At 34.2% G+C, this 26,254-nt stretch overlaps 3 protein-coding genes across 11 annotated transcripts in view; all 3 read right to left on the reverse strand.

Annotated features, from left to right (window-relative positions):
- Positions 1 to 26,254, reverse strand: part of LOC125648904 (ninein-like protein) — a 93,416-nt gene that overhangs the window by 35,566 nt on the left and 31,596 nt on the right. For 6 of the 9 annotated variants that reach the window (XM_056165064.1, XM_056165065.1, XM_056165067.1 and 3 more), the window contains 8 exons: positions 18,267 to 18,366; positions 12,636 to 12,805; positions 12,106 to 12,380; positions 11,614 to 11,686; positions 6,897 to 7,039; positions 6,681 to 6,821; positions 3,441 to 3,603; positions 2,620 to 2,736 (listed from right to left, as the gene is read on the reverse strand). In XM_056165064.1, coding sequence (XP_056021039.1) covers positions 2,620 to 2,736; positions 3,441 to 3,603; positions 6,681 to 6,821; positions 6,897 to 7,039; positions 11,614 to 11,686; positions 12,106 to 12,380; positions 12,636 to 12,805; positions 18,267 to 18,366 — 1,182 coding nt within the window. Of the gene's footprint in view, positions 1 to 2,619; positions 2,737 to 3,440; positions 3,604 to 6,680; positions 6,822 to 6,896; positions 7,040 to 11,613; positions 11,687 to 12,105; positions 12,381 to 12,635; positions 12,806 to 18,266; positions 18,367 to 18,696; positions 19,974 to 26,254 lie in introns of those variants that run through there. The other 3 variants (XM_056165070.1, XM_056165068.1, XM_056165069.1) reach the window with 2 other exon arrangements.
- On the reverse strand, positions 22,437 to 23,824 carry LOC130046300 (galactosylceramide sulfotransferase-like). The gene has a single exon (XM_056165072.1). It carries the CDS (start codon positions 23,822 to 23,824, stop codon positions 22,541 to 22,543), a length of 1,284 nt encoding a protein of 427 aa, XP_056021047.1. The 3' UTR covers positions 22,437 to 22,540.
- LOC125648907 (galactose-3-O-sulfotransferase 2-like) overlaps positions 22,437 to 26,254 on the reverse strand; it is a 4,988-nt gene continuing 1,170 nt past the window's right edge. The window contains exon 1 of the mRNA XM_048875946.2: positions 22,437 to 26,254. This exon is cut by the window's right edge and continues 1,170 nt beyond it. Within this exon, the coding sequence (XP_048731903.2) occupies positions 26,165 to 26,254 (90 nt within the window). The 3' untranslated portion in view covers positions 22,437 to 26,164.

Here is a 26,254-nt window from a genome sequence, read left to right on the forward strand (position 1 = left end):
TCTTCGGCTCAGGTGAGCTAAAAAAACGTACACATTAGACAAACTGTACATAACATACAAAACTGTACACATTATACAAAACTGTACACATAATATACAAAACTGTACACATACAAAACTGTACACACATTATACAAAACTGTACACATAATACAAAACTGTACACATAATATACAAAACTGTACACATACAAAACTGTACACACAATATACAAAACTGTACACATTATACAAAACTGTATACATTATACAAAACTGTACACATTATATACAAAACTGTACACATGCAAAACTGTACACACATACAAAACTGTACACATGATTTACAAAACTGTACATGATATACAAAACTGTACACATGATACACAAAACTGTACACATACAAAACTGTACACACATTATACAAAACTGTACACATAATATACAAAACTGTACACATACAAAACTGTACACACAATATACAAAACTGTACACATTATACAAAACTGTATACATTATATAAAACTGTACACATTATATACAAAACTGTACACATGCAAAACTGTACACACATTCAAAACTGTACACATGATTTACAAAACTGTGCACGTTATACAAAACTGTACACATAATATACAAAACTGTACACATTATACAAAACTGTACACATAATATACAAAACTGTACACATTATACAAAACTGTACACATAATATACAAAACTGTACACATTATACAAAACTGTACACATAATATACAAAACTGTACACATTATACAAAACTGTACACATAATATACAAAACTGTACACATTATACAAAACTGTGCACGTTATACAAAACTGTACACATGATATACAAAACTGTACACATTATACAAAACTGTGCACGTTATACAAAACTGTACACGTTATACAAAACTGTACACATAATATACAAAACTGTACACATTATACAAAACTGTACACATGATATACAAAACTGTACACATGATACAAAACTGTACACATTATACAAAACTGTACACATAATATACAAAACTGTACACATTATACAAAACTGTGCACGTTATACAAAACTGTACACATGATATACAAAACTGTACACATTATACAAAACTGTACACACAATATACAAGGGTGAGTCAATAAGTAACCAGCCTAACTTATTTCCGTTTGAAATCCACCTCTTCTTTTTCGATCTAATTGCCCTCCAGTGTGATGTACTTGGATCAACAGTGTTCAAGTGCCATCAGCACAGAAATGAAAAAGTCAGGGTCCTTTCCATTGACCCACTCCTAAACTGTCATTACAACTTCTTCGTCAGACCGGAAATGATGTCCACAGATATACTTTTTCAAGTTTGGGAATAGGAAGAAGTCTCTAGGAGCTAGGTCAGGCGAATAGGCAGGATGTGGTATTAATTCATACCCGTTTCGTTTTACAGCATCCATTGCAACTTTGCAAGTGTGGACTTCCGCGTTGTCCTGTTGCAGCTAAACACCTTTAGAGAGTTTACCTTGGCTTTTTTCACGGTTGGCGGTTCTCAGCTGGTCTAGCAAGTTTGCATAGTACACTCCAGTTATTGTATTTCTCTTGGGTAAAAAGTCCAACATAATAACACCTTTTACGTCCCAAAATACTGTGGCCATCACCTTGACAGTAGATGGTTGCGTCTTGAACTTTTTTGGCCTCGGGGACCCAGGCCCTACCCACTGATGACTGAGCTTAATTCTCTGGCTCATAATATTGAACCCAAGTCTCATCTACAGTCATCAGATGCAAAAGAAAATCATCTTTTGACCTAAAACACTTCAACAAGGCGCTGTATACTGATGCTCTGGTTGACATTTGCTCATCGCTAAGGGATTTGGGGACCTAACGGACTGTTAGCTAGCACATACCTAAACGATCATACAAGATTGTTGAAACGCTACCATGTGAAATGCCTAATGTCTGCGCTATTTCTTCCACCTGAATTCGCCTATCAGAGTATACCAGATCCCGAACTTTCTTACACATTTCTTCGGCAGCGGCATCCAGTGAGCATCAAGACCTGGCTTCATCTTCTAAAGATGTTCTACCGCGTTTGAACTCCCAGAATTTAACCTGAGTATAAGATAGTGCAGAAGACCCATAAACATAGACTAAATCGCCGTGTATTTCCTTGCCTGTTTTAACTTTTAAATACAAGAATTATAGCATGGTGCTCAACTTTAGATGAAAAGCATGCCTTAAAATTTGCATCACTAGCCATGTTTGACATTCAATATCTTATTAAAGAATAACTTTATACGCATGCAACTTTGTACCCAGGTATAAAACATGTATTGAAACAAGGCATGAAAATCGAAACGGTCACTCGAAAATGGGATAGGTTGGTTACTTATAGACTCGCCCTTGTACAAAACTGTACACGATATACAAAACTGTACACATTATACAAAACTGTTCACATAATATACAAAACTGTACACACAATATACAAAACTGTACACATGATATACAAAACTGTACACGATATACAAAACTGTACACGATATACAAAACTGTACACATGATATATAAAACTGTACACATATTATACAATATCATACACATTATAAATGAAAGAAAAATTTTGAGAAAAAGGGTTCTACCATTACCTTTTGTTGTAGTTCTATCACTCTCTCAAAGTCTTTCTGTAATTTTGTATTTAGCTTTTCGCTCTCTGCTAACTTCTCATTTGTCTCCAACAACTCTCTCTCCATCTTCTCCATATCCTGAAAATCATTCATAAAGGGACTTTTACACAACATCAGAGAATGAAACAAAATTCATAAATTCCTGTCAAAACAATTCCAATGCTCCCCCCCCCCCCCCCCCCCCCCCCCCCCATATGTGTACATAAAACTCTACACGTAATGCTAAACATCCCATGCTTGCCCCATGTATTATGATACAATCATAAATATTCATCATACAGATTCTTATATAAAAGTTTTGTGAACCTTGCAGTAATAAATCTCTGAAATGAATTCAGCCTATGATCAGTATTTTCCTAGTATAATCTCACAGATAAACTTATTTTGTCAATCACCAAATGGTGATCTGAGGCAGAAATGGCCCAGCGGTTCTAGAGAAGTTCAAAACACTGACCAATAAACAGATAGCAGTTGGTAAATACTGGACAAACCTGAGGCTCAGAAAATTCACTAGACCCTGATCTAAGGATCCAATCTTTACTCCTTACAGATATATAATAACCCAAATATTCCATCCTGCTTACCTCTCATCTTCTGACTCAACAAAAGCTGAATTAATTTTACAATTACCTTCTGACTAGCCATCAGACTGAGATTTCACTAATTACCTTCTGACTAGCCATCAGACTGAGATTTCACTAATTACCTTCTGGCTAGCCATCAGACTGAGATTTCACTAATTACCTTCTGACTAGCCATCAGACTAAGATTTCACTAATTACCTTCTGACTAGCCATTAGCCTGAGCTTTAATGTTTTCTCCTCCTCTTCTATTTTCTCTTTCTCTGAGTCCAGGCGGTTCTTCAGGGAGTTGACTTGACCCCTTTCCTGTTCTAACTCTGACTGAAGGCCCTTTAATTGGTCTTGGTACTTCTTCTCTATTGAGCTACATCCAACAGATACCATCTATCATTTTCTTTCTCATTTGTAAGCCATGACAAGGAAATTGAAGAAATATTCCAATAATGTTGATGAATAATTTACACTTGGTTCATCTCACTGCTATACTTTCCCTCAAAATAATATATAAACTGAAATTTCTCTTGGGGTCTTCCTAAAATCACCTTACCTTTTTTAAAGTGGAAAGTCGTTAAATCATAAAAATAATGATGCTCTCTTAAACTGCGACACATTTCTACCATCAGAGATATAGTAACACTGAATATAATCCAGCATTATCTTTAAATTTCTTAAAGACAAATGCACAGCGAGTAAGCTTATTCTCGTAAGCATAAAGATGCAAATATTGACAAAACCAATGGCCTGCCCTCACCTTAAGTATATTTATCTATACATGGTCACACAGGGAAGAGATTTGGGTATGCACACTTCAGATTGTTTACTTTTGACAGTTTTGTTTATAATCATATTGACTTCCCCTCATAAAATAATGTCAGTTATTGTTGAAAATAATGTCAGATTTAAACTCCACTGTATAGGTAAACCCGATATTGATGAATTAAAAATCTTCAGTGTGTTGTGAATGGAATGTTACACATGGTCAGTTGCACAGGTAATTGAATTAAAGTTTATTGTGAAAAATAACAACATTTTTAAAATACATTCCATAAAATGGCAGACTTAATTATTCTGACATTTACTATATCCTGATAAAGATCAATTTAAAAATTCAATTTCATATACAGTGGAGCCTCGGTAATCCGGACGCCATTAATCCGGACGCTTCACCTTCCGGACGATTTTTCTAGGGAAAGGAATTTGTATACGTTATTTTGCATCATTAATCCGGAAATTCGCGTTCCGGATCCGAACGGTCACTTTTTACTACAAAACGTTATAATGCATTGAAAATTGTACCGTTAATCCGGACGGTAATTTGTTTAGGGAAGGTCTGTGTCGGACAATTTTAGCAAGGCGTAAATTATAAAGAAAACAAGCCAAACTGTCTAATTGAAGCGATTACCTGTACCCTGTCAACACCTCCCTCCAATTAGGTGGTGTGTGATGATAAGTCCGTTAGATACCACGTGCCGATCGAGACATTGTATTGCCAATTTTCGCACATAAGATCTTTATTGCGTGTAGTGTTGAATTTTGTAAATAAATCTGTAGTATATTAATTTACAGTCTTGATCAATAGCCTAATAGTATTAATAAATTAAACATCATGCCGTAATGATAATTTTTTAACTGCTAAACATATCAGTTGTACTGATTCGTAAATTGATATCGGCTTATTCAAATCTAAAGAGTGTAGATCGATTCTGGATTTTATACTGTTGATTGGTGTGAAATATACATGTATGTTCATGCACATGTAGTATAAGTTTTTAACGTTTAGAATGTCGCGCATGTAGAATGTACCTGTGTACGATTGATTCTTGTTACGATGTTGTAGAGCTTTATTGCTTTCGAAATTTTAAACTTTGGGTAGAAGTGAGAAAATTACCATTTTAAGGAAAATGACAATTAAATTCTGTATGTACCTGTAATGTTAGTTTTAACCGAGTTTTGTTCCGTTATTATCGCATCATGAAAATAATAGGTGCGCGTGACTAGATCAAAGCAGTAGTAGGTCTTGATATTACGAGCTTAAATGATTTTGTTCTCCCGATATTGTCTTGGATAATTATAAAATAAGAAATATAAACTCTGGCAGATGGAATTTTGGTTAAAGAATGTTGTCAACTGACATGATAATCACAAATTCTTATATCAACTTTGGACGATGAAGATTGTTTTAACAGACCGCCGAACCCGTGAATCGTGACAGATGGAAATTACCGGCCTCTTTAAGAAGTAAAAGTGTGATGAAATGTTTGAAGTGTAAATGATTATGTTAGTTACTAATGATTTATTTACTTATAGTTACATAAAGTGCTTCATTATTTGTTTTAGTGCATACGGTACACAGTTTTGTATATTAATTTGTAGGGATCATACGTATGTACACGTACACTGTAAGCACAGGCAAATACACTGAACATGTACATTAAATTTTAGTGCTTTGAAATACATGTAAATGTTAACATTATCATAATTTAATTACTAATGCAAATGGTCAAATCCAATGATAGAATGTGTTTAATTCACTATGCATCAATAAAGTAGGCACATATTGGTTACTTAGTCAAAGCTAGAAAATATGCGATTCAATTATCCGGACGCTTCATTTATCCGGACGATTTTGCTGGGAACCAAAGTGTCCGGATTAACGAGGCTCCACTGTATACACATTGATTTAATAACTTCTCTACATACACTATTAACTTGCATCATTTATAATGTTTGTTACTTCAGCGTTTTTGTTTAATGAATTTACATAACTTGTATCACACATTCTGGCAAAATTCTCATATTAGTGACAACCTTTTCAATAGTCCCCTAGACTTCTACAATATCCCATAAATATGATGTACTGCAAATACCCACTACAACATACCTGGGATTTGGGTGGAGGAGGGTTTTTTTTAAGGGGGGGAGGGGGTAAGAATCTAGTGATTTACAGCTTTTTCTGAATGTGCTGAGACACCTAGCTTGGATTTCTTGGGGAAAAATCTCAAACTTTTAAGTTTGAGGTTTCTTTTATTTAACAGTCAAAATTCGAGTAAAATCTCAGACCGACTTCACTTTTTTTAAATCAAGAAATCCAGGCCAGATCTAGTCTAGCTGTTTTCATGTTCATGCAGAAGGGGAAATAAAATAAGCACCATAGCCCAAAAAATAAATGCTGTATGTGTCATCTAAATCTCTACATATCTACACAAGTTTCACATTCATTACAAATAACATGATATTAAGCTAGAGGGAGCTAGGTGTCAGATGCCTCAGTCAAAATCCCACTGTACTTACTAATAAGTATCTTTGATTTGAATCAAAATTCTCCTGAATGTGTTATAAGTAATGTGCAATTTTTTTTAAAATAAGAATCTCTTTGGTATGCAAAGTTTTAATAATGGATGTGAATTGGTGATCAACTCTGAGTTCTCTCACGAGTTTTACCTCAGTTTCTTCTCTGTTGACTGCTCTATTTGTAGATGCCTCTCATCCACTTCTTTTGCCAAAAGTGCATTACGAGAGTTGGCCTCTGTCAGATCTTGTTTAAGTTTGTCAGTAGCCCACACTTGTTGTTCTAGAGAGGATCTGAAACAAATTACAAGAGTTATCTCTCTTTGTCCATAATAAAGTAAAATCAAACCTGTATTATGAGATACCTACTTTAGGTGTATGATTTCCTGCTGACAAGAAGCAAATGCTGCCTGGTAGATTGCATTCTCTTCATCTGCTGCCAACATTTCTTGTTCCAGATGATAAGAAAGATCAGCAAGATTTATTCTTGTCACAAGGTCAAAACCCAAGGCCTGCAATACAAAATCGTAGGCTGCAGACAGCTACTTAGCATAACGCTTCCTAGACTTCTCATATAACATCCAATGTGACAACCTTCACTTTACCCTTTATAACATAATTAGTATATCTTTACACAACAGTAAAGTTTATACGAAAGTCTAATTATTCTGAAAAGATACAGTAAAACACCCTGTACTTATTTGTACAACAAATCCACACAACTTACAAGAACAACAAATCTACATAACTTACAAGAACAACAAATCTACATAACTTACAAGAACAACAAATCTACATAACTTACAAGAACAACAAATCTACACAACTTACAAGAACAACAAATCCACACAACTTACAAGAACAACAAATCTACATAACTTACAAGAACAACAAATCTACATAACTTACAAGAACAACAAATCTACATAACTTACAAGAACAACAAATCTACACAACTTACAAGAACAACAAATCCACACAACTTACAAGAACAACAAATCTACACAACTTACAAGAACAACAAATCTACATAACTTACAAGAACAACAAATCCACACAACTTACAAGAACAACAAATCCACACAACTTACAAGAACAAATCCACATAACTTACAAAAACAACAAATCCACACAACTTACAAGAACAACAAATCCACACAACTTACAAGAACAACAAATTCACACAACTTACAAGAACAAATCCACACAACTTACAAGAACAACAAATCTACATAACTTACAAGAACAACAAATCTACATAACTTACAAGAACAAATCTACATAACTTACAAGAACAACAAATTCACGCTTATTGTGAAATGATATTTATTTCCCTTAAAGAGGAAAATAAGACATGTTATTGGATATAACGAAGTTTGGTTATAACAAATTGCTGACCCTGGAGGTTCACTATAACCATGTTATACTGTATCAAAGTCACAGCAGTATTCATGCAAGTCGTTATCACCATGGTGTCCATTGCTAAGCAACGGAAGCCGATGTTCTTTGCTACACCATTTGTGGTACGATATGGGCATTTTAAATCACCATGGCAATTCTTATTTATCAACTTTATTTAATTTGTTAATTTATCATAATCATGTCAGTTTTCAACAATGAAATAGGTCAGACTCGGAGAGATGCTGCATGGATGCTGGTACTCTTAAAATATTGGCCAATGCTTAAAACTTTATTGCACAATGTATTATAATGAAGAATATATAAGGTCATATATATAGGCAAAGGACAGTTTGACGTGAAGTGCTGAATTTATGATATTTCCAATACTATAAAATGTAGTACTGTATCCAAACTTTACTTTTATGAATGTACATAGTGTATTTAAAAGAAACAAGATGTCCATGAGCCACATCGCTCACCTGAGTCACCTTGGCTCATATCTAACGGTTTTTCCTATATACTTTGATCCCTATTGTAGCACCAACCTACTCCCGGGGACATGTAAACATAAACTTTTCTGGCCCAGTTATTTTTCAGAAGAAGATTTTTAATGATTTTCCCTATTTTTTAGTTATGTAAAACTTTGATCCCCTATTCTGGCCCCATCCTATCCCCAGGGGACATGATTTTTACAAACTTGAATTTGCACTGTGTCAGGAAGCTTTCGTGCAAATGTAAACTTCTATGGCCCAATGGTTCTTATGGAGAAAAATTTTTAAATATTTTTTTTCCTATTTATTAGTTATGTAAAACTTTGATCCCCTATTGTGGCCCCATCCTAGCCCCAGGGGTCATGAGTTTAACAAACTTGAATCTGCACTATGTTAGGAAACTTTCATGTTAATTTCAAATTTGCTGGTTCAGTGGCCTATATATTTGTATGTAAACTTTTGATCCCCTATTGTTGCCTCAACTTAACCCCAGGGGCCATGAGTTTAACAAACTTGAATCTGCACTATGTCAGGAAGCTGTCATGTAAATTTCCGCTTTTCTGGCTCAGTGGTTCTTGAGAAGAAGATTTTTAAAGATTTTTCCTATATATTTGTATTTAAAACTTTGATCCCCTATTCTGGCCCCATCCTATCCCCGGGGGACATGATTTTTACAAACTTGAATTTGCACCATGTCAGGAAGCTTTCATGTAAACAAACTTTTCTGGCCCAGTGATTTTTCAGAGGATTTTTAATGATTTCCCCTATATATTTGTATGTAAAATTTTGACCCCCTACTTTGGCCCCATCTTACCCCTGGGGACCATGATTTTTACAAACCTGAATCTGCACTATGTCAGGAAGCTTTTCTGGCATAGTGGTTCTTGAGAAGATTTTTAAAGATTTTTCCTATATATTTGTATGTAAAACTTTAATCCCCTATTGTGGCCCCATCCTATCCCTGAGGGCCATGATTTTAATAAATTAGAATCTGCACTATGTCAGAAAGCTTTCACGTAAATTTCAGCTCTTCTGGCCCAGTGGTTCTTGAGAAGAAGATTTTTAAATGACCCCAACCTATTTTTGCGTTTTTGTGATTATCTCCCCTTTGAAGGGGGCATGCCCTTCATTTGAACAAACTTGAAAGCCCTTCACCCAAGGATGCTATTGGCCAAGTTTGGTTATAGTTGGCCAAGTAGCTCTAGAGAAGAAGTTGAAAACTTAAAAAGTTTAACAGACAGACGGACAACAGGCGATCAGAAAAGCTCACTTGAGCTTTCAGCTCAGGTGAGCTAAAAACGGATTGGTTTTGAACTAACCAACACTGTTGTAATCATCAGGTTTGTGATCATTTAGGATTTGTTTTTAAAATTCTTTGATAAACCAAATTAAGTTGAAGAAGAGGCCAATGGGCCACAATGCTCACCTGAAATTACTGCCCCATCCTAGCCCCACTGGGTCTTATTGAACTCATTCACACAACATATTGATGCTTCAATGTTAATATTACTAACATGGCTTTGCTTCTAGAGATTTCGTAAAGACTTTTCCCCCCTATATCCATGTATTGTGTAAAATTTGACCCCCAATTTTAGCCACATCCTCACCCACAGAGTCCATAATCTAAAGATTTTTTTTTTAATATGTTTGCATATTAATTTGATTTAATGTGGCCCTGCTACTCCTAACTCCTAACGTAATTTCAAGCAAAACTTTGAATCCCTGTTTTAACGCCATGCTAGTCCCAAGGGTTTGATCAAATGTGAATCTCCACTTCATTGGAATGCTTTTGCATATCAATAACTAATGATGGCTAATGGCTCTTAAAAACATTTTTCAAGTACATGTACATATTCCCCTGTAAAATTTTGACTCCTGGGACAATGATTTTTTTTTTAAAAAGTGAATCTGCACTGAAAGAGGATGATTGTGTAGTAATTGTGCCCCCCCCCCCCCCCCCCCCCCCCCCCCCCTCTGTTCTTGACAAAAAGATTTTTAAACACCCCCCCCCCCCCCCATATTGTCAGATGTCCCATGTAAAACTTTAGAATCCGTATTGTGGCCAAAACTTCCCCCTGGGCATTAATTTGAACAAACTTAAATCTGCACTACATGGAGAATTACATGACACTGCTGCTCTTGAAAATAAGATAATTTTTAAAACTTGCCATTTAAAAATTTGATCCCCTATTGCCTATTGTGGCCCCTCGAGTTGAACCATGATTTGAACAAGTTGAATCTGCAGTAACTGATGATGATTGCCTGTCTGCAGTATCTGAGGATGCTTGCCTATCAATATGACTAATCATGACCCTACCATTTTTGAAAAGAATGATTTATTTTAAAATCCCATCCATAATGTGGCCCCACCCTACCCTCCTGTTCAATGATTTGAATAAACTTTAATCTGCACTTCCTTAGGATGCTTGCATATTAAACTAATCATGGCCTTGCTGTTTTGAAAAGAAGATTTTAAAAATCAATTTCCTATACATTCATATCTAAATCATTGATCCCCTATTGTGGTCCCATCCTATACTCTGGGGCCATGACTTAAACAATTTAGATTTTATCCTATGTCAGGTAGGTTTCACTAAGTTTCATTTTTTCTAGCCCAGTGGTACTTGACAAGATTTTCAAATGAACCCGGCACCCTATTTTTACCCTTTTTTGAGTACCTTTGAAGGGGACATGACCCTTCATTTACAGAATTTTGAATTCCATTTACCCAATGATGCTCTGTGCTGCCAAGTTTATTTGAAATTGGCCTACTACTTCTAGAAAAAGATGTAAAAAATATGTAAATTTAAGTTTACAGACGGACTATAGACACCAGGTGACCAGGTAAGCTCATTTAAGTTTATAGCTCAGGTGAACCATAACAATATTCAACTGATCGGTATAGAAACAGTTTTGCATATTTTATCATTCAAGTGTATTCTTTTCTTGTTACTGTGTCAATCTCTCCAAAATCATCTTGTTAAAGAAGAATGTTGACACATGTATTTTCAATCTTTCCAATCAATATGTCATACCTGGTGACAAATTTTACAGTACCTATTTTTTCGTTATAATCACGCAGCATGAACTACACCTATAATTCTGATCAATTTCATTTCATAGAACCCACTGAATCATGGCTTCAATTAAAAACTTCCCGTTATTTTTTACTTTGATACATTGTGATTACTTACAAGAAGAATATCAGCACCATTTGTAATATTGTACTTTTCCCATAAATCAATTATACCATCTGGCATTGCAAATCTGCAAAAGGAAAAAAACTAAATGCACAAAAACTTCAACAAAGATTAATAATGCCAACCAAGTAGCACTAATCTGTCTTATATCATAACAACACCTTCCCTTGACTGATAGGTATGGCACATGACAAGACTCAATCAACCAACATATTCATTGTTGCTGGCTTGTTTTTTTTTAAATATTCCAAATTACATCACAACATTTGAAATTTAAATGAAGATTCTAATGCTATTTGTAATTAACTTCTGATTTAATTTATTAGTTGTGGTATCTTTTAATATTTCTTAACTAAATACATATAATCATCATATTTAATGAAAATGACATAAATCATTACCAAATAAAAATTAATGACCACAAATTTTATGAGATCTTCATTCAGTGCATGACCCCCCCCCCCCCCCCCAAAGACTATAAAGTACCCTGTGTGTTCATCATCTAAGACTGTAAAGAGTCCTGATGACCCACTGCCACTGATCAGAGATGGTGTTGTCCGTTCCTCAGCACCTGCAGCCAAGACGCGAAACTTTTTCTGCGCCGAGTGAGTTCTTGGCGTCAGAGAGCGCGGTGTTCCGACACGACTCCGAGACTGACTAGCACCGCCATTGTTGTGTTGAAAGACGCCTCCGACAAAGTCCTCGAAACTGATGTGGCCATCACCGTCTGTGTCCAATCTGTCAAACAACTGCTGCAATTCCTGTAGTTATCATGTAATTATAATCAAAAAACATAATTATGCTATGTTATGTTAATTATGTTTTGCAGTGGTATATGATATAAAATTCACAACTTCATTCTCAAACATTACTGATACAAATTTTCCACTTAGAATTTTCATTTTAATAATTTTTTTAAATGTCCTAAGCATGATCAAAATTAACAAGGGCTATACAATGGTTAAAAATTTATAGAAAATAGGACTTTCCAATTAAAGGCATTGAATATTGCTCACATTTTTGTTCATTTCCATGCCAATATGGTCACAGACTTGGCCGAGCTCTTGGGCTGTAATGTAGCCACTGACCCCCACGTTCAGGGTCCTCCAGATGTTGCGTAGATACTCCTCATGACCACTCATTTCTTGTGCTTGCTCCAGTTCTGACATGTTTAAATTCATTTGTCCTACAATAAACATCATGTGTGAAAAATATGATGCTCCTAATGACGTGCAGGTCCACATCCCAATTCCTTAAGGATGGTAACTTAAGAGCTCTCCATCATCACAATTACCCATTATGGATGAATATTGTTCCTGAGCATAAAAAGCCTTTAAAAATGTTTTCATTATCCATCGATATGACTACCCAATCTTGGGAACAGAAGTGGGGGAAGGGGGTATGTATACTTATTAAGAAAACCTACATGAAGATGCATGACATTGAAATTTGACCTTTATAAAACATCATGAAAATGATTAAATTTTAAACAACATGCATATAAATGTACTTACTATAAAGTTTTTTAACTTAAATATCCTAAAACTCATGAAATTAACATCTTTATATCCTAAAATCTAAACAGAAAATATGGGTATCTATGATCCAGTCATTGTAACAGAAAAATGCAAACGCAGTTTTTGGCTGAAGGATTACGAATTAACGAAATTTTTTCAAAAATATTTACCAAGTATTACTAAACCCTTCTTCAAAATATGGAAAGTTTTTACTAATCAGTTTATACTCAATACCTAAACTTCCTGGTATCAATCCTGGACGTTTATATTTCGTCTCTGATGAAAAACAAATCGTAAATTAAAAAGATCCCCGGCAGACAATAAACAGGGAAATCGTATCAAAATTTCTATCATATTCCTCTTTTTAAAAAAACTTCCTCCACAAAATCATATAGTCCCTTTCATTGATATTGTATGTAGTGCATCGTAAAAAATGTTTTAATTTGAAATCACGCAAAAAGGAATACAAAATATATTTATGTTTGTACGTGGTTCACACCTCGAAAAAAGAATTTTTTCTCAATACTACACTACCCACCATAAATAAGTATACACATAAGCTTTTTACACATTTTGACATGAACTATATTCAATATAATGAAAAAGAGCTGAATTCACTGTGTATAACTTTCAATTTATCTCAGTAAAATAATCAGTTAAGGGTACAACTTCAATATATGTGAAATTCTAAGGTTTGCATAATATCTCATTTTAGAGGATTAAAGAATTCAGAAAATCAAGTATTTTAATAAAAAAAATAAGGAAATATAAAGTTTAAAGCCTAATGTCATCCATTTATTTGTACGGGTTACATGTATGTATTTTTTACCGAAATATCTGTATCTATGAAGTAACCCATTTTTTCTATGCGTAAGTAACTTGTTTTGGTGAGTGTATACTTTTTTATGGTGGGTAGTGTAAATGACTTGGTATTAACGAAGTCCAAAGTTATTCTTTGTGGTTCAAAAGTGTATTTCGATGATTATGCAATTAGTAACTGGAACATTCCTATAACAGACACTTACATGCAGGTCAAGTACATTTAAAAGTCATTGATGACATCATAATTCACCGGTACAAGTATTTCAGGGTTATAACTCAGATTAAACTAATCCTATTCAATTAAACTACCTGATGGACAATTAATCAACTACATTTTACTGATCGATCTTCGCATTATAAGGTTTAAGGAGAAAATGAGGACAAAATCTAGCTGAATGAAACTGATTATAAGCAGCTAGCATATTTTGCTTTTTATTTCATTTGGAATTTCATCAAATTACATACAGTGTTGTGTCCATGACATTTCACAATGGCATCACAATCAATACTTCAAGATTTAAGAGATGTAAATAATATACAAACTTGGATAATTCTCTGGTTCCAGCTCAGGTAAATAGCTTTAATTTACCCTAATGGAGGGGACCGATTACCTGTCATTAACACTAGATCTATCATATCACAATATAATGGCAAGTTGCCAATGCAGATTCTAGTTAAATTTTGAGGTGATGAAATCTAATCAAAAAGTACTGATGAACAGGAAAATATCTCTTTGTCACTAAATAAATCATGATTCTAAAATAAATTACATTCTGCATGAGTGCTGATCCTATGGCCTTAAATGCAGTAATTACCGATTTTACAATTAATGCAGTAATTAATTACCGATTTTACAATTAATGTAGTAATCAATTACCGATTTTTACAATTAATGCAGTAATCAATTACCGATTTTACAATTAATGCAGTAATTAATTACCAATTTTACAATAAATGCCGTAATTAATTACCAATTTTACAATTAATGCAGTAATTAATTACCGATTTTACAATTAATGCAGTAATTAATTACCGATTTTACAATTAATGCAGTAATTAATTACCAATTTTACAATTAATGCAGTAATTAATTACCAATTTTACAATTGATGCAGTAATTAATTACCGATTTTACAATTAATGCAGTAATTAATTACTGATTTTACAATTAATGTTAACTAACTTTATGATGTGACTTTTAAACTTTGACAGGCTTAAACAGTTAAAAATCATGCAGTCAAATTTTGTGGATCATAAAAATTTCCATTTCATTCAAATATTTGCAAAATATAAAAGCAAAATTTATTTACTTTCTAAAAAAAATTTTTTTCATAATTATTAATGACACTTGCTACATTGTTTGTAGCAAGTGTCATTAATAATTATGAAAAAAAAAAATTAAAATGATGAAATTGAAAACCAAATTTATATGTTTTTATAAGTAAAATGAATACAATGTAAGATATGTAATGTAATTTTATTCCATGATTTCTCAATTAAGTCCAAAACAGCGGGGGAAATTTATGTAGAGTTGTACAAGGAGACGTAAAATATTTAAACTTTTGAACATTATAAAAAATTGACAAGTCCCTTATTTATATTTTAGGAATATCATATTTGTATTTATTACAACCAAACTAAGCAACAACAAAAACAAAACATATTTATATCAATATATTTTTTTTTTTGTATTAAGTATCCTTGAAATGAGAACTAAGTTGCAGTTACAGGTATCTGTGTAACTATTTATGGGTGGCTTCCAAAATGCCAAAGTGAATTAGTTGACATAAGGCCACACAACAGCATGCTGTCTTTCATATGACAGTTATTGAATTGTTTGCTGTGTAGATGCTAAACAAATGGTGCTGTGTTGTCCAATGAGGGATGCCATTTGAATATAAAAATTTCTTGTTTACATTTTAGTGACTTTTACATCCCTGCACACTAATTTAATAATGCTATTCAAAATTCAAATTACTTTTAATTTAAAAAGTTCTTCATTCATAGCTTTATATATTGTGACATAAGTCATTTTGTACATTCAAAACACATTCATAAAACTTGAAAGGTGCATACATTTTGTTTATTTTTAAAGTTTTTGAAAAAAATTCCTGGCCTCTAAATGCACTTAAGATTTTGAAAATCCCTATTCTTGTTGGTGCAGTTTTGTGATGTCAATGTAAATTAATCACTTCCTAAAGAACAAGGTACGGTTGTATACATAAAAAGGCCCAAAAAATTTCTCTCTATAAAATGTGTCTGGAATTAACCTTAATCAGCGTTTTAAGAAAGTAAAATAAATGCCAGGTATACTATGTCAACAAAATCAGAATGATAGTTTTAAATGGATAGCATTATGACATCATGAATAAGACATTTCCCGCCTTTTTCTCAAAATAAGCCCGAAAACTGTCAAATGTCATACAAATTATTGCTCAGGAAAAGATATGCGCATTTGTCGAGCAAAATGAAAATGATATATATTGTGTATTATTTTGAGATGAAAAACATGCTTCAATATGAATTTGCTCGACGCATGCGCTGTATGTTTTCTAAAAGGAAAACCACCTGAATTTGTGGATATTTTCATTGAAAATGGCATTTTTGCAATTTTATGCCAACTTCAAGCTCTCGTCATATGACACAAGTCATTTTGCTGATCAAACTGAGTGAATTTTGGGTTTGCTAAACTACTCCTTAATTGAATGCCAGGATTTGAGCTCCAAGTCAAATCATCAATATTTTGGGCCAGATGACTGTAGAAACTGTACCTACTTCTTTGGGCTTGATGAGACAGGGGTATAAATGGGTATAGATAAAGCAGATGTTTTCAAAATAAGAATAATTATCAATTTAAATATCTTCTTGCTTCAAAGTTGATGTAAATTATATTTGCATAAACTATAGAATCCATGTACTTTTAAAGAAATTGTTTATATATGAATTCTGAAATACAGGTGACTCTCAATAACTCAAAGTTTAATTAAGGGACCTTGATAAAACTTTGAGAGATCGAAATTCGGAAATTGAAGGTCAGACCATATGGTTCAGATTTTACAGTTACTGGAAAGATCATGGGATCGTTTTGACATTTTTCCTTCATATTTGTCAGGAAGTTAATTTGATTTCAAAATAAAGAACCTTATTTTGCTTTAATAAAAAGATTTCAAAGTTGATGTATTTATTTGTTCTTTTATCATGCTAAGATAGGCGTACAAAACTAATTTCCGATAAAGCTTTCCTGTCGCTAACTAAACAGAGCACAATTTTATGTCGCTTTACACAAAGCAGAAATTCTAACAAATGAGTAAAACAATGTTTTAGAGTAACTTTACACAAAGAACAAACTCAAGAAATTTAACAGTCTGTAGATCTCCAAATTATTGTCTCTAAATTAATGTCTCTCGATGTCAAGTAAAAATTAAATTATAGATTTTATACGTAGTCGGATTCTATACAAATTTTAATCATCACAAGACCCCAGTGTAAGGTGAAAACTGACCAATGAACCAATTATATAATCAAGTGTCCACTTCCACAAAAAAAGCAGGAGCATTGTATCACCCCTAATTACTGTGACCACGCTAGCCTCCGGCATTCAACAAAATCCAAATAGAGGTCCAAGCGGAAATAATTATATGCTTGGGTAACAGTGTGTATATGCTTCCAACACTTCGAGAGATCTAGAGTGAAAAACAATGAAATATGTTTTACAGGACCCAACTTTACTTCGAGAGATCGAACGTTCAAGAGATCGATAGTAAATTTCCTTAGTTATATAGAGAGAAAAATCGGGACCATGATTTCACTTCTTGAGATCGAGAACTTTGAGAGATCGAAGTTCGAGCTATCTCAAGTCAACTGTATGACGTGTGTTGTATACCGATATTGAATTCGTTCCACTCAGACTTGTATTTAGTACTACAAGCACAGATCCTAGAAGAGCAGGGTACTGTGGACTGCACTCCACTTCTGCTTATTGCAAAATCAACATCAATTGCTACATGTATGAATCAACAATACTGAGCTTACAATTTCCATATCTACAACACAGATTTTACATTACTTCATTATTTTCTTTAATAAATTTGATCTTTGCATCTGAACATTTGCATCATTCATAAAATTTTCTGTCTAACCTGCAGCGACTAAAATCTCCTTCCATAACTCACTGCCTATAGAATATCTCACCTGTCACTCATTCAATTTTATTTTATCTTTGTATCTTGCCATCTGTCTCCTGCATCCCTTCCTCACATCTATAAATCTCTCCTCTACAAACCAACATCACCTTCACCTAGTCTTTACCTTCAGCTTCAAACATCTCTTTTTCCATCTCTCCATCTGATTCATCCTCCCTTTCTTCCTCTCCCCTCTGTGATCCCTTCTCTCCGGATTCCTCGTCATCCTAAAATACAACAGATCTAATTTCTATAAATCATTTTCACGGTTTTGTACAATACTTCCAAGTTAGCATATCACCATGTCAATTGTGTCCATGTGTCTCACAATAACTTTATATATTGATCAGAATAGGTAACCTATTCAGGTTTTGTCAGCAGGCAATATGATACCGTGGTCTGTTTGATCAATTAAAGTGCATACAGACTTTGAACATATGTTCAATCTTAGGGTCTGTTTGATTATTTCAATCTACATTTCTGAAATGAAAATACTTCAAAATGTCTATTGAAATCAGACGAGCCACACCTCGGTGATATTTACTTGATATACTTACATCAGACAGTGCAGCCAGATTTAGCTGTCCAATGTGAAAGTTCTGTTTAATCATGATCCAACGTATCACACTAAAATCACACTAAACACAAACATCCATTTTGTTTCGTCTTGAACCGGAATAAAACTTGACAGAAATTCTTAAATATTTCAAACTGAATAGAGTCAAATTATACACACAATATCGGTTCTGGACAGTTAACTACATAATGGTTTCAGAAGACTTCCACAAGTAGTAATCAACTCGTGTTTATCAACAGAAAACAGAGCCTTTCTTCTTGTCACTTTAATATCTTTAAAACCCCTCACCAAAATTTCAAACTTGAAGATATGAATTTCAACAACTTAAAAGGCATTCATCATGCTAATATATGCTGGCGATAGGGCAATACTTTAAATACATCACGCTCCCATCAACCCGAACTTAGAACTTTAAACACCTCCAAGAGTTGTGTTTCTGACATCCAATGGTATTCGGGATTATTGTCACTGCATTTACAGTTCGATGGTACACAACTATTCAATACACATAATTCACAGTCGAACAGTACTGTAGGTACCAGTTAATGGTAGTTTCTACCGCTTCCCACAAAAGTATATTGCAGAGTGGCAAAACAGACCTCCAAATATAAAAAAAAAAAATCACAGAAACACAGAACTAATTCCAAAGAAAACACATCTATAAGCAAATTTGCTTATCTATTGTCTGTCATATCAGGTAAAACTCAAAACATTTAAATCTTTGTGGCTGATGATTTCGGGTGTTCGATTATCACATACCCCAGTTGTCAATGTTATTCTTTGTCCCGACTCAGTTTTCATATCACAGTAGTCTTGAGAGGGGCAACTTTTAATGGTTGAAGGATTATTAAATTCCCAAACTTTATTATGACCAATGAACCCTAGAAATACAAATCCTGGACAGAGGGTGCCAATTTCATGTCTAAGATCCAGTGCTTAAACAGCTGTCCACTACACTTAAGTTAACAGCATGGATTAGACGAAGGAAATTTAATTGTATTGATCGGACATAGCTTTTTAAATGCTTTTCTTCTTTATGAAATCAATATTTCTTCTTTTTATCAACCTCAATGTGCTTAAATAAAGAGCAAATGATTTAAGCTGTTGTGGAGTTGATATTCCATCTGAGAGATTGATCATGGTGGCAACATGAAGACCTAGCACCTAATGCACAGGTTACCTGGTACCTAAAATACAACACCAATTAAGTGAAATAATAATCTGTCCTTGTCGATAAACACAATATGGAAATTGTTCTCATTTGCACTTGAGCATTAAATTTTTTTTTTTTGTAATGCACTGTACCATGTTAAATGCATACAGCAAGCATTACAGGAGTTGCATAATTTCAAACCAAAGCTATGATGTAACATTATGAAAATGGCAACAATACATTCTAACTTCTCAAATCATGTGCTAATATTTGTGTTTTATTTAAAGCTATACACATGAACAACAAATACTGTAAATGTATTACATTTGGCTGTGTATTCTATTTAGCGCCTTTGGCGGAACGCAGCTTCCGCTAAATCAAGTACATCGCTAAATGCCATCCGTAAATCTAGATGTTTAAAGTAATTCAGGAATGCGCTAAATCAAATCTACGCTAACTTGTTGAAAAAACGATTTCCGCCAAATATCATACACGTCAAATATAATACATTTACAGTATATAACCAAGATGGCCCAAATACTAATTAGAAAGGAGTTCTCCGTGAGGATTAAATATTTGGTTAATAAAGCTTTTGTTTTGTTTGTTTGTTGTTCACTTATACTGAGACATCACTTTAGTCCTACGCTTGGTGTTGAGAGTCGTAGTAGTGAGAGTTCTTTGACATGCCAACTTAGCGCCCATCATGACACAGGACCTCGGTTTTTCTGAATACTCACGACTCTCACTTCTAAATGTCCAGCGTTTGGCTTTAGGAGCATTCACTACCTATTTTTATGTCTTAGGTTTGACACGGTCATGGCTCAATTGAGGCTCAAACTCATGACCTTCTGGTCACAGCGAACGCTCTAACCACAGTGCTACTGTGACCAGTCAATAAAGAGATCAGCATTAAATTTTAGAATTGTACTCATGAACGTTAAAGAGGAATACTAGTATATCGTCATAATGGGTGACTTCAATTTGAAACTTGAATGAAAATATAAATATCATCAATACATATATATTCCTTTTAAGGAGGTACTATGCGACACCAGAGAGATTTGATATAGATGAACAAGAGGTACTGTGAGCAATGCTCACTAAGAATACCCCCCGCTTACCCCAATCTCCCAAAGGGTGTTGGTAATAGGTATAAACTACCTCTTTTCTGAGTGTAAAAAACAAATGGCATGACAAACCGAACCATATTGCTACTTCGATGTCCAGTGCACGTGACCTTTGACCTTTTGACCCCAAAATCGATAGGGAACATCTTCATCCCATGGGTAGTCCATATGTATGATATGGTGACTGTAGGTGGAAAGGATAACGCTTTAGAGCCCGGAAACCATATTGCTACTTCGATGTCCAGTGTGCTTGACCTTTGACCTTTTGACCCCAAAATCGATAGGGAACATCTTCATCCCATGGGTAGTCCATATATATGATATAGTGAAGGTAGGTGGAAAGGATAATGCTTTAGAGCCCGGAAACCATTGCGTCTACAGACGGACGGACAGACAGACGGACAACCCGATTCCAGTATACCCCCCCCACAACTTGTTGCGGGGGGTATAAAAATAGAGGATATGTACAACAATATTTTGAAACTGAAAACTTTCAAATTTAATTTATTTAGTCAAAAAATGCAATTTTAGAAGAAAGTAATCAGAAAAAAATTTGAAACCCCCGCTGGACTCGAACAATGTAGAGTACCTCCTTAAATCTAATCACCTAGCTGCGCTATATATAACGCAGTAGGTTAACGTGTCGACTGCTGATCTGTAGTTCTTGTGTTCGAGTCAAGCAGCAGTTTAGTTTTCTTTCCAGAGTGTCTTCTACTAAAACTGCTTTTTTCTTCAATGAAATCAACTAAATTTGGAGGTTTTCAAATTGAAAATATCATTGTACATATCCATCGATATTAGATTTTTCTGATGTGTTATATTCCTCCTTAAACATTAAAATCAAAGTAGAAGTTCTCTTGGATAATACAATATATGTAAAAATTCAGTCACAGGAATTCACAGACATACCGGTACCTTCCATATGACAACCTACAGAACTGCAGTGAGTCAATAAAAGGAAATGTCGTATGATTTATACACATGAATGTAACACTGACAGGTAAGTGATGTCCAGTGATATTAAACTGCCTTACAGAATTATTAAATGAAAAACCAAAGACTGAATGAATTAATAAATTTTGATTCATTATTGTGTATGGGGATATCAGGGAGTTGTAATAATTACTGGGAAGCCAGTGTGTTATATAGACAGTAGTAGTTATAATGGAAATAGTGATGTACCAGTGACATGGACTGTCATTAACCACAGTATTATATAGACAGTAGTAGTTAAAATGGATACAGTGATGTACCAGTGTTGGGCCTCTAAGGACATAAAATGCAGCACACGGTTTTATGATAGTATTGGATTCTAGGGTGATGACAGCCTTCACAGAGCAATCGAATTCTCCAACAATCCCTGGAGACAAGAGTTATAACTGTGACGGAGATTCAATAGCTGATCCACTTTTAAGAGGAACATATTCACAACAACTTTACTCAAATTCCCAACATTTATTCTATAAAATATTCAACAGAAAGCAATGAAAAAAAAGTTGTGACCCATGACAAATAACATAACAATAGTGTTTTCTTCATGGAAACTACGGCAGAGGAAATGAGCAGCCTCTCTTTGGTATTTCCCCTTTGTCTGGTTCCTTGGCATACCAGAGCATAGATTTGTCTCCCCCTAGTTCCTCTTTATTATACTGATCCCGTATATCCTGTAAGAGGTATCTCGTCATATAACCACAGTCTTCACTCGTAATGGTAAATTCCTCGTTATATTTGGATTTTGGGATAATTATAGACTGTCCTTTAGAGTTAGCATTGTTCTCAACAAAACAAAATCTCTCCATTAAAAGTTGCACAACTTTAAAATGGTTAACTTCATCAAAGAAATCCGGTCCATGTCTCTGAATTTTCATCCAAAAAGATTTGTTGAAATGTTCATAGAGAATAAAATCTATTCTACTAAAATTGTAATAAATTTGAAATTCATGTTCAGTTGGTACAATTTCATGAAGTTTGTGTTTTCCCACATTGCTGTTATGGTGTAAAATATCCTTAAATGTCCAACACATCATGCGTTTTAGCAAAATTAATGATTCCATGAAATAGTCAACATTCATGACAAGAAAGAATTGACTGTCTAATTCATGGATATATTGCATAATTGCAGTGTCATTCAAGGAAATATCCCTCCGACCAGCTGGAAATCCCAGGGGCATACCTAAACAATGCGCCATTAAATTTTGGACGACGGAAAATCCATTAGGAAAGCAGAATCTCCAGGCTCGCTTATCCGGTCCTTTATAAATATCATCATATTTCCGGATGTTCTGAACATATTCACTGAAATTGACTGGGGGTTCTACAACGTAACCGAGACTAAAATATGAAAATGAGGAAGTCAATCGGTGCCACGGATCTCGTATGATGGTAATGTACCGAGTGTTATTCGCCATCATTTTTGCCATTCTAGTATGATTATAAATTGCATGCTCCATTAAAATGTTAAAAGGCCTTTTAGAGGGTCTATAATCAAGATCCTCAATTAGAAAAGGCCATCCTAGATAAATATTGTTCTTTACTGGAACAACAAAATTTAAATTCCGCACGAGACCAAACCTTCTAACTATCGTTCCCATGGTTTCAGTCGCACATTTCATGCACTTAATAAACACAAAATTGTTCTGTTCTGGACAAGATTGCTCTTCATCCATATTCCCATGAATGCCACGCAAATTTTTATTTTCATTTGAACCAGAACATCCCAGAACTATAAATGAAACATTAAAAATGTATATAAAAGTTGAAAAAAAAAGCACAAGAAACATTAAGTATTTCACTCGTTTTCTCCACAAAAGAACTGTCATCCTCTTCATTGTACAGCATTAGAATTCAAGATATTTCTTGTATACGTTAACCTTTGTAATTCTTTGTCATTGACTGCATCCTCCGTATATTGAATAAATCTTGTTGCACTTCCACGGTGCACGTAGATCTTGTCTTTGTCAAGATGAAATATAGTTAGATATCAAGCCATTCCAAGTTCACTTCTTTCCATTCACAGATGAGCATCCGTATGTCATGGCAACATATCTACTGTTTTAAAAAGAGACAAAATTCGGGCAACTTTACATATTCACATCTATTACAGCCAAGTGTCATCTCAAACAGGACTGCTCTAAATCCGTTAAGGTCTCATCCATTTGCCATAAATTAATATGCATGTTTTCTTTAGACCACAACTACACAAAACATATCCTATAAAAAGCTCTATAGAAAGTTTTGTCATTTTTATTTGCAACGTGTCACAGTAAAGTTTTATCTATTTTCCTGTGCCTTCTTCGGGCATCAGCCGAGTATGCATTGATCCAGTCGAGTTTATGCCACCACAACACCTCTAATCCCAGCGGCAGACTTCAAAGCCTCATTATCAGTGTTACGTAAAATTCCACATAAAAAAACCCAATGAAAATTCATCTCTCATATTCTAATTGATGGAAACTTAAAACAGTAACGTACAAATCACTTCTTACACAGACTGTATCAGTGCTGTCATGTTTAGACAATCATTGTAACATTTCTAGACCTAAATTAAAATACATGTATATATAGTTAATTATCTGATGACTCTGAAACATGAAGATTATATTAATAAAATAGTGTTTCAAGGCCATGCATCTGGCTCATAAACAAATTCCAAATCAGAACATCAAGAATTAAAGGGGAATATAGTTATTGAAATGCTATAAGGATATGCATGCCATCAGTGAAAGGTCAGTCGGCAGTAGTTCTGGCGAGACTTGACATTATTTAGGAGATATGCTCAATGATTGGCACCAAAAAAAAAATAGTACACAATTTTTACCTACCTACCCCTAGATCAGAATGATGAAATGAAAATAGACTAGATTATAGATTTCTTAAAGTCATTCACTAAAGTCACAATACTGTATAGGGTTGAATTATGAATAATGTGCTTGTGACAATTTGTGGTTTATCAACTAAACTATAATGTCAAAGTCATCTAAAACAGTGACAAATTGTTGGTAATTTTGACCTAAATAAAATTTGTTTGTGTTTTCCCTTTGCTTATGGATGGGTAGGATTGACACACGGGTAGGTTAGTGAGGAATTGTTTTTCTTCTAAATCTTTTCTATGAACATTTCCAATGTAATTCAAAAATAAAATACTGACCTAATTTCCCATTTTGACCAACAGAGCAAAATGCAGTCCCAAAAATATTTTGGGAAGTTATTTTTATTTTCATGGAATATACAGCATGTTGTCAAAAACAAAAAGTGAAAATAACAAACAGTGCAGATCAATCTCATATATCCTATACAAAATTGAAAGAAGGGCAAAACATGCATTTAAGTTACAAAGGTTTCAATAGTCTCATTTAAAGTCAGCATTTTGCAAATTATAAGGTCATTATAATGATCTAATTTGCAAATACAACATGTCATTAGATTGAATACTGTTCGGCATGTTTCATACTGGTAGACTGTTTTTTACAAAATGATTTAGCTATGGATTACTCCATTTTCCTGATCAAGATACATAAGGCTCATGGAGGGCGTGACCAATCAACAGGAGATGCTTACTCCTAGGCACCTGATCCCACCTCTGGTGTGTCCAGGGGTCTGTGTTTGTCTGATCCCACCTCTGGTGTGTCTAGGGGTCCGTGTTTGTCTGATCCCACCTCTGGTGTGTCTAGGGGTCTGTGTTTGTCTGATCCCACCTCTGGTGTCCAGGGGTCTGTGTTGCCCTACTCTCAAATTTGTATTCCTTAGTTAGAAGATTTATGAGACTGATCACTGTTCATTATCTTCACTTTTCTTTTTGACAACTGTTCGTGTATTCAATGAAAATAAAAACAACTTCCTAATTATATATTTTTGAGACAGTGCATTTTGCTTTGTTAATCAAAATGGGTAATTGGGCCTTAAAGCTGTTTGTGACAAATGGATGTCTATGACTGTACCTGATTTATCAATTTTAATCAGTTTCAAACAATTCACTGAAAATGGATGTTTCACCTATACTAGCTGTTTGACATTGTTTATGTGTGACACTGTTTTCATCATCATCTGTTCAAAACATGGAGTTCAGAATTGTTCACTTGCATTTCAGTTATTACTTCTGAGCAGATGAATTTAACAAATTTCATTCATCCATATACAGTTTAGAGTGTTTTTCCTTTTATATTCTAAATTCAGCATGTCCTTTTATATGATTTTAAGTTTTCAGTCAATTCTTCGTTATTTCTCTTCTGCAATAAATCCAAACGATTCACATCTTCACT

This window comes from Ostrea edulis, chromosome 5 (genome assembly GCF_947568905.1).
Source record: "Ostrea edulis chromosome 5, xbOstEdul1.1, whole genome shotgun sequence".
Classification (NCBI taxonomy): Eukaryota; Metazoa; Mollusca; class Bivalvia; order Ostreida; family Ostreidae; genus Ostrea; species Ostrea edulis.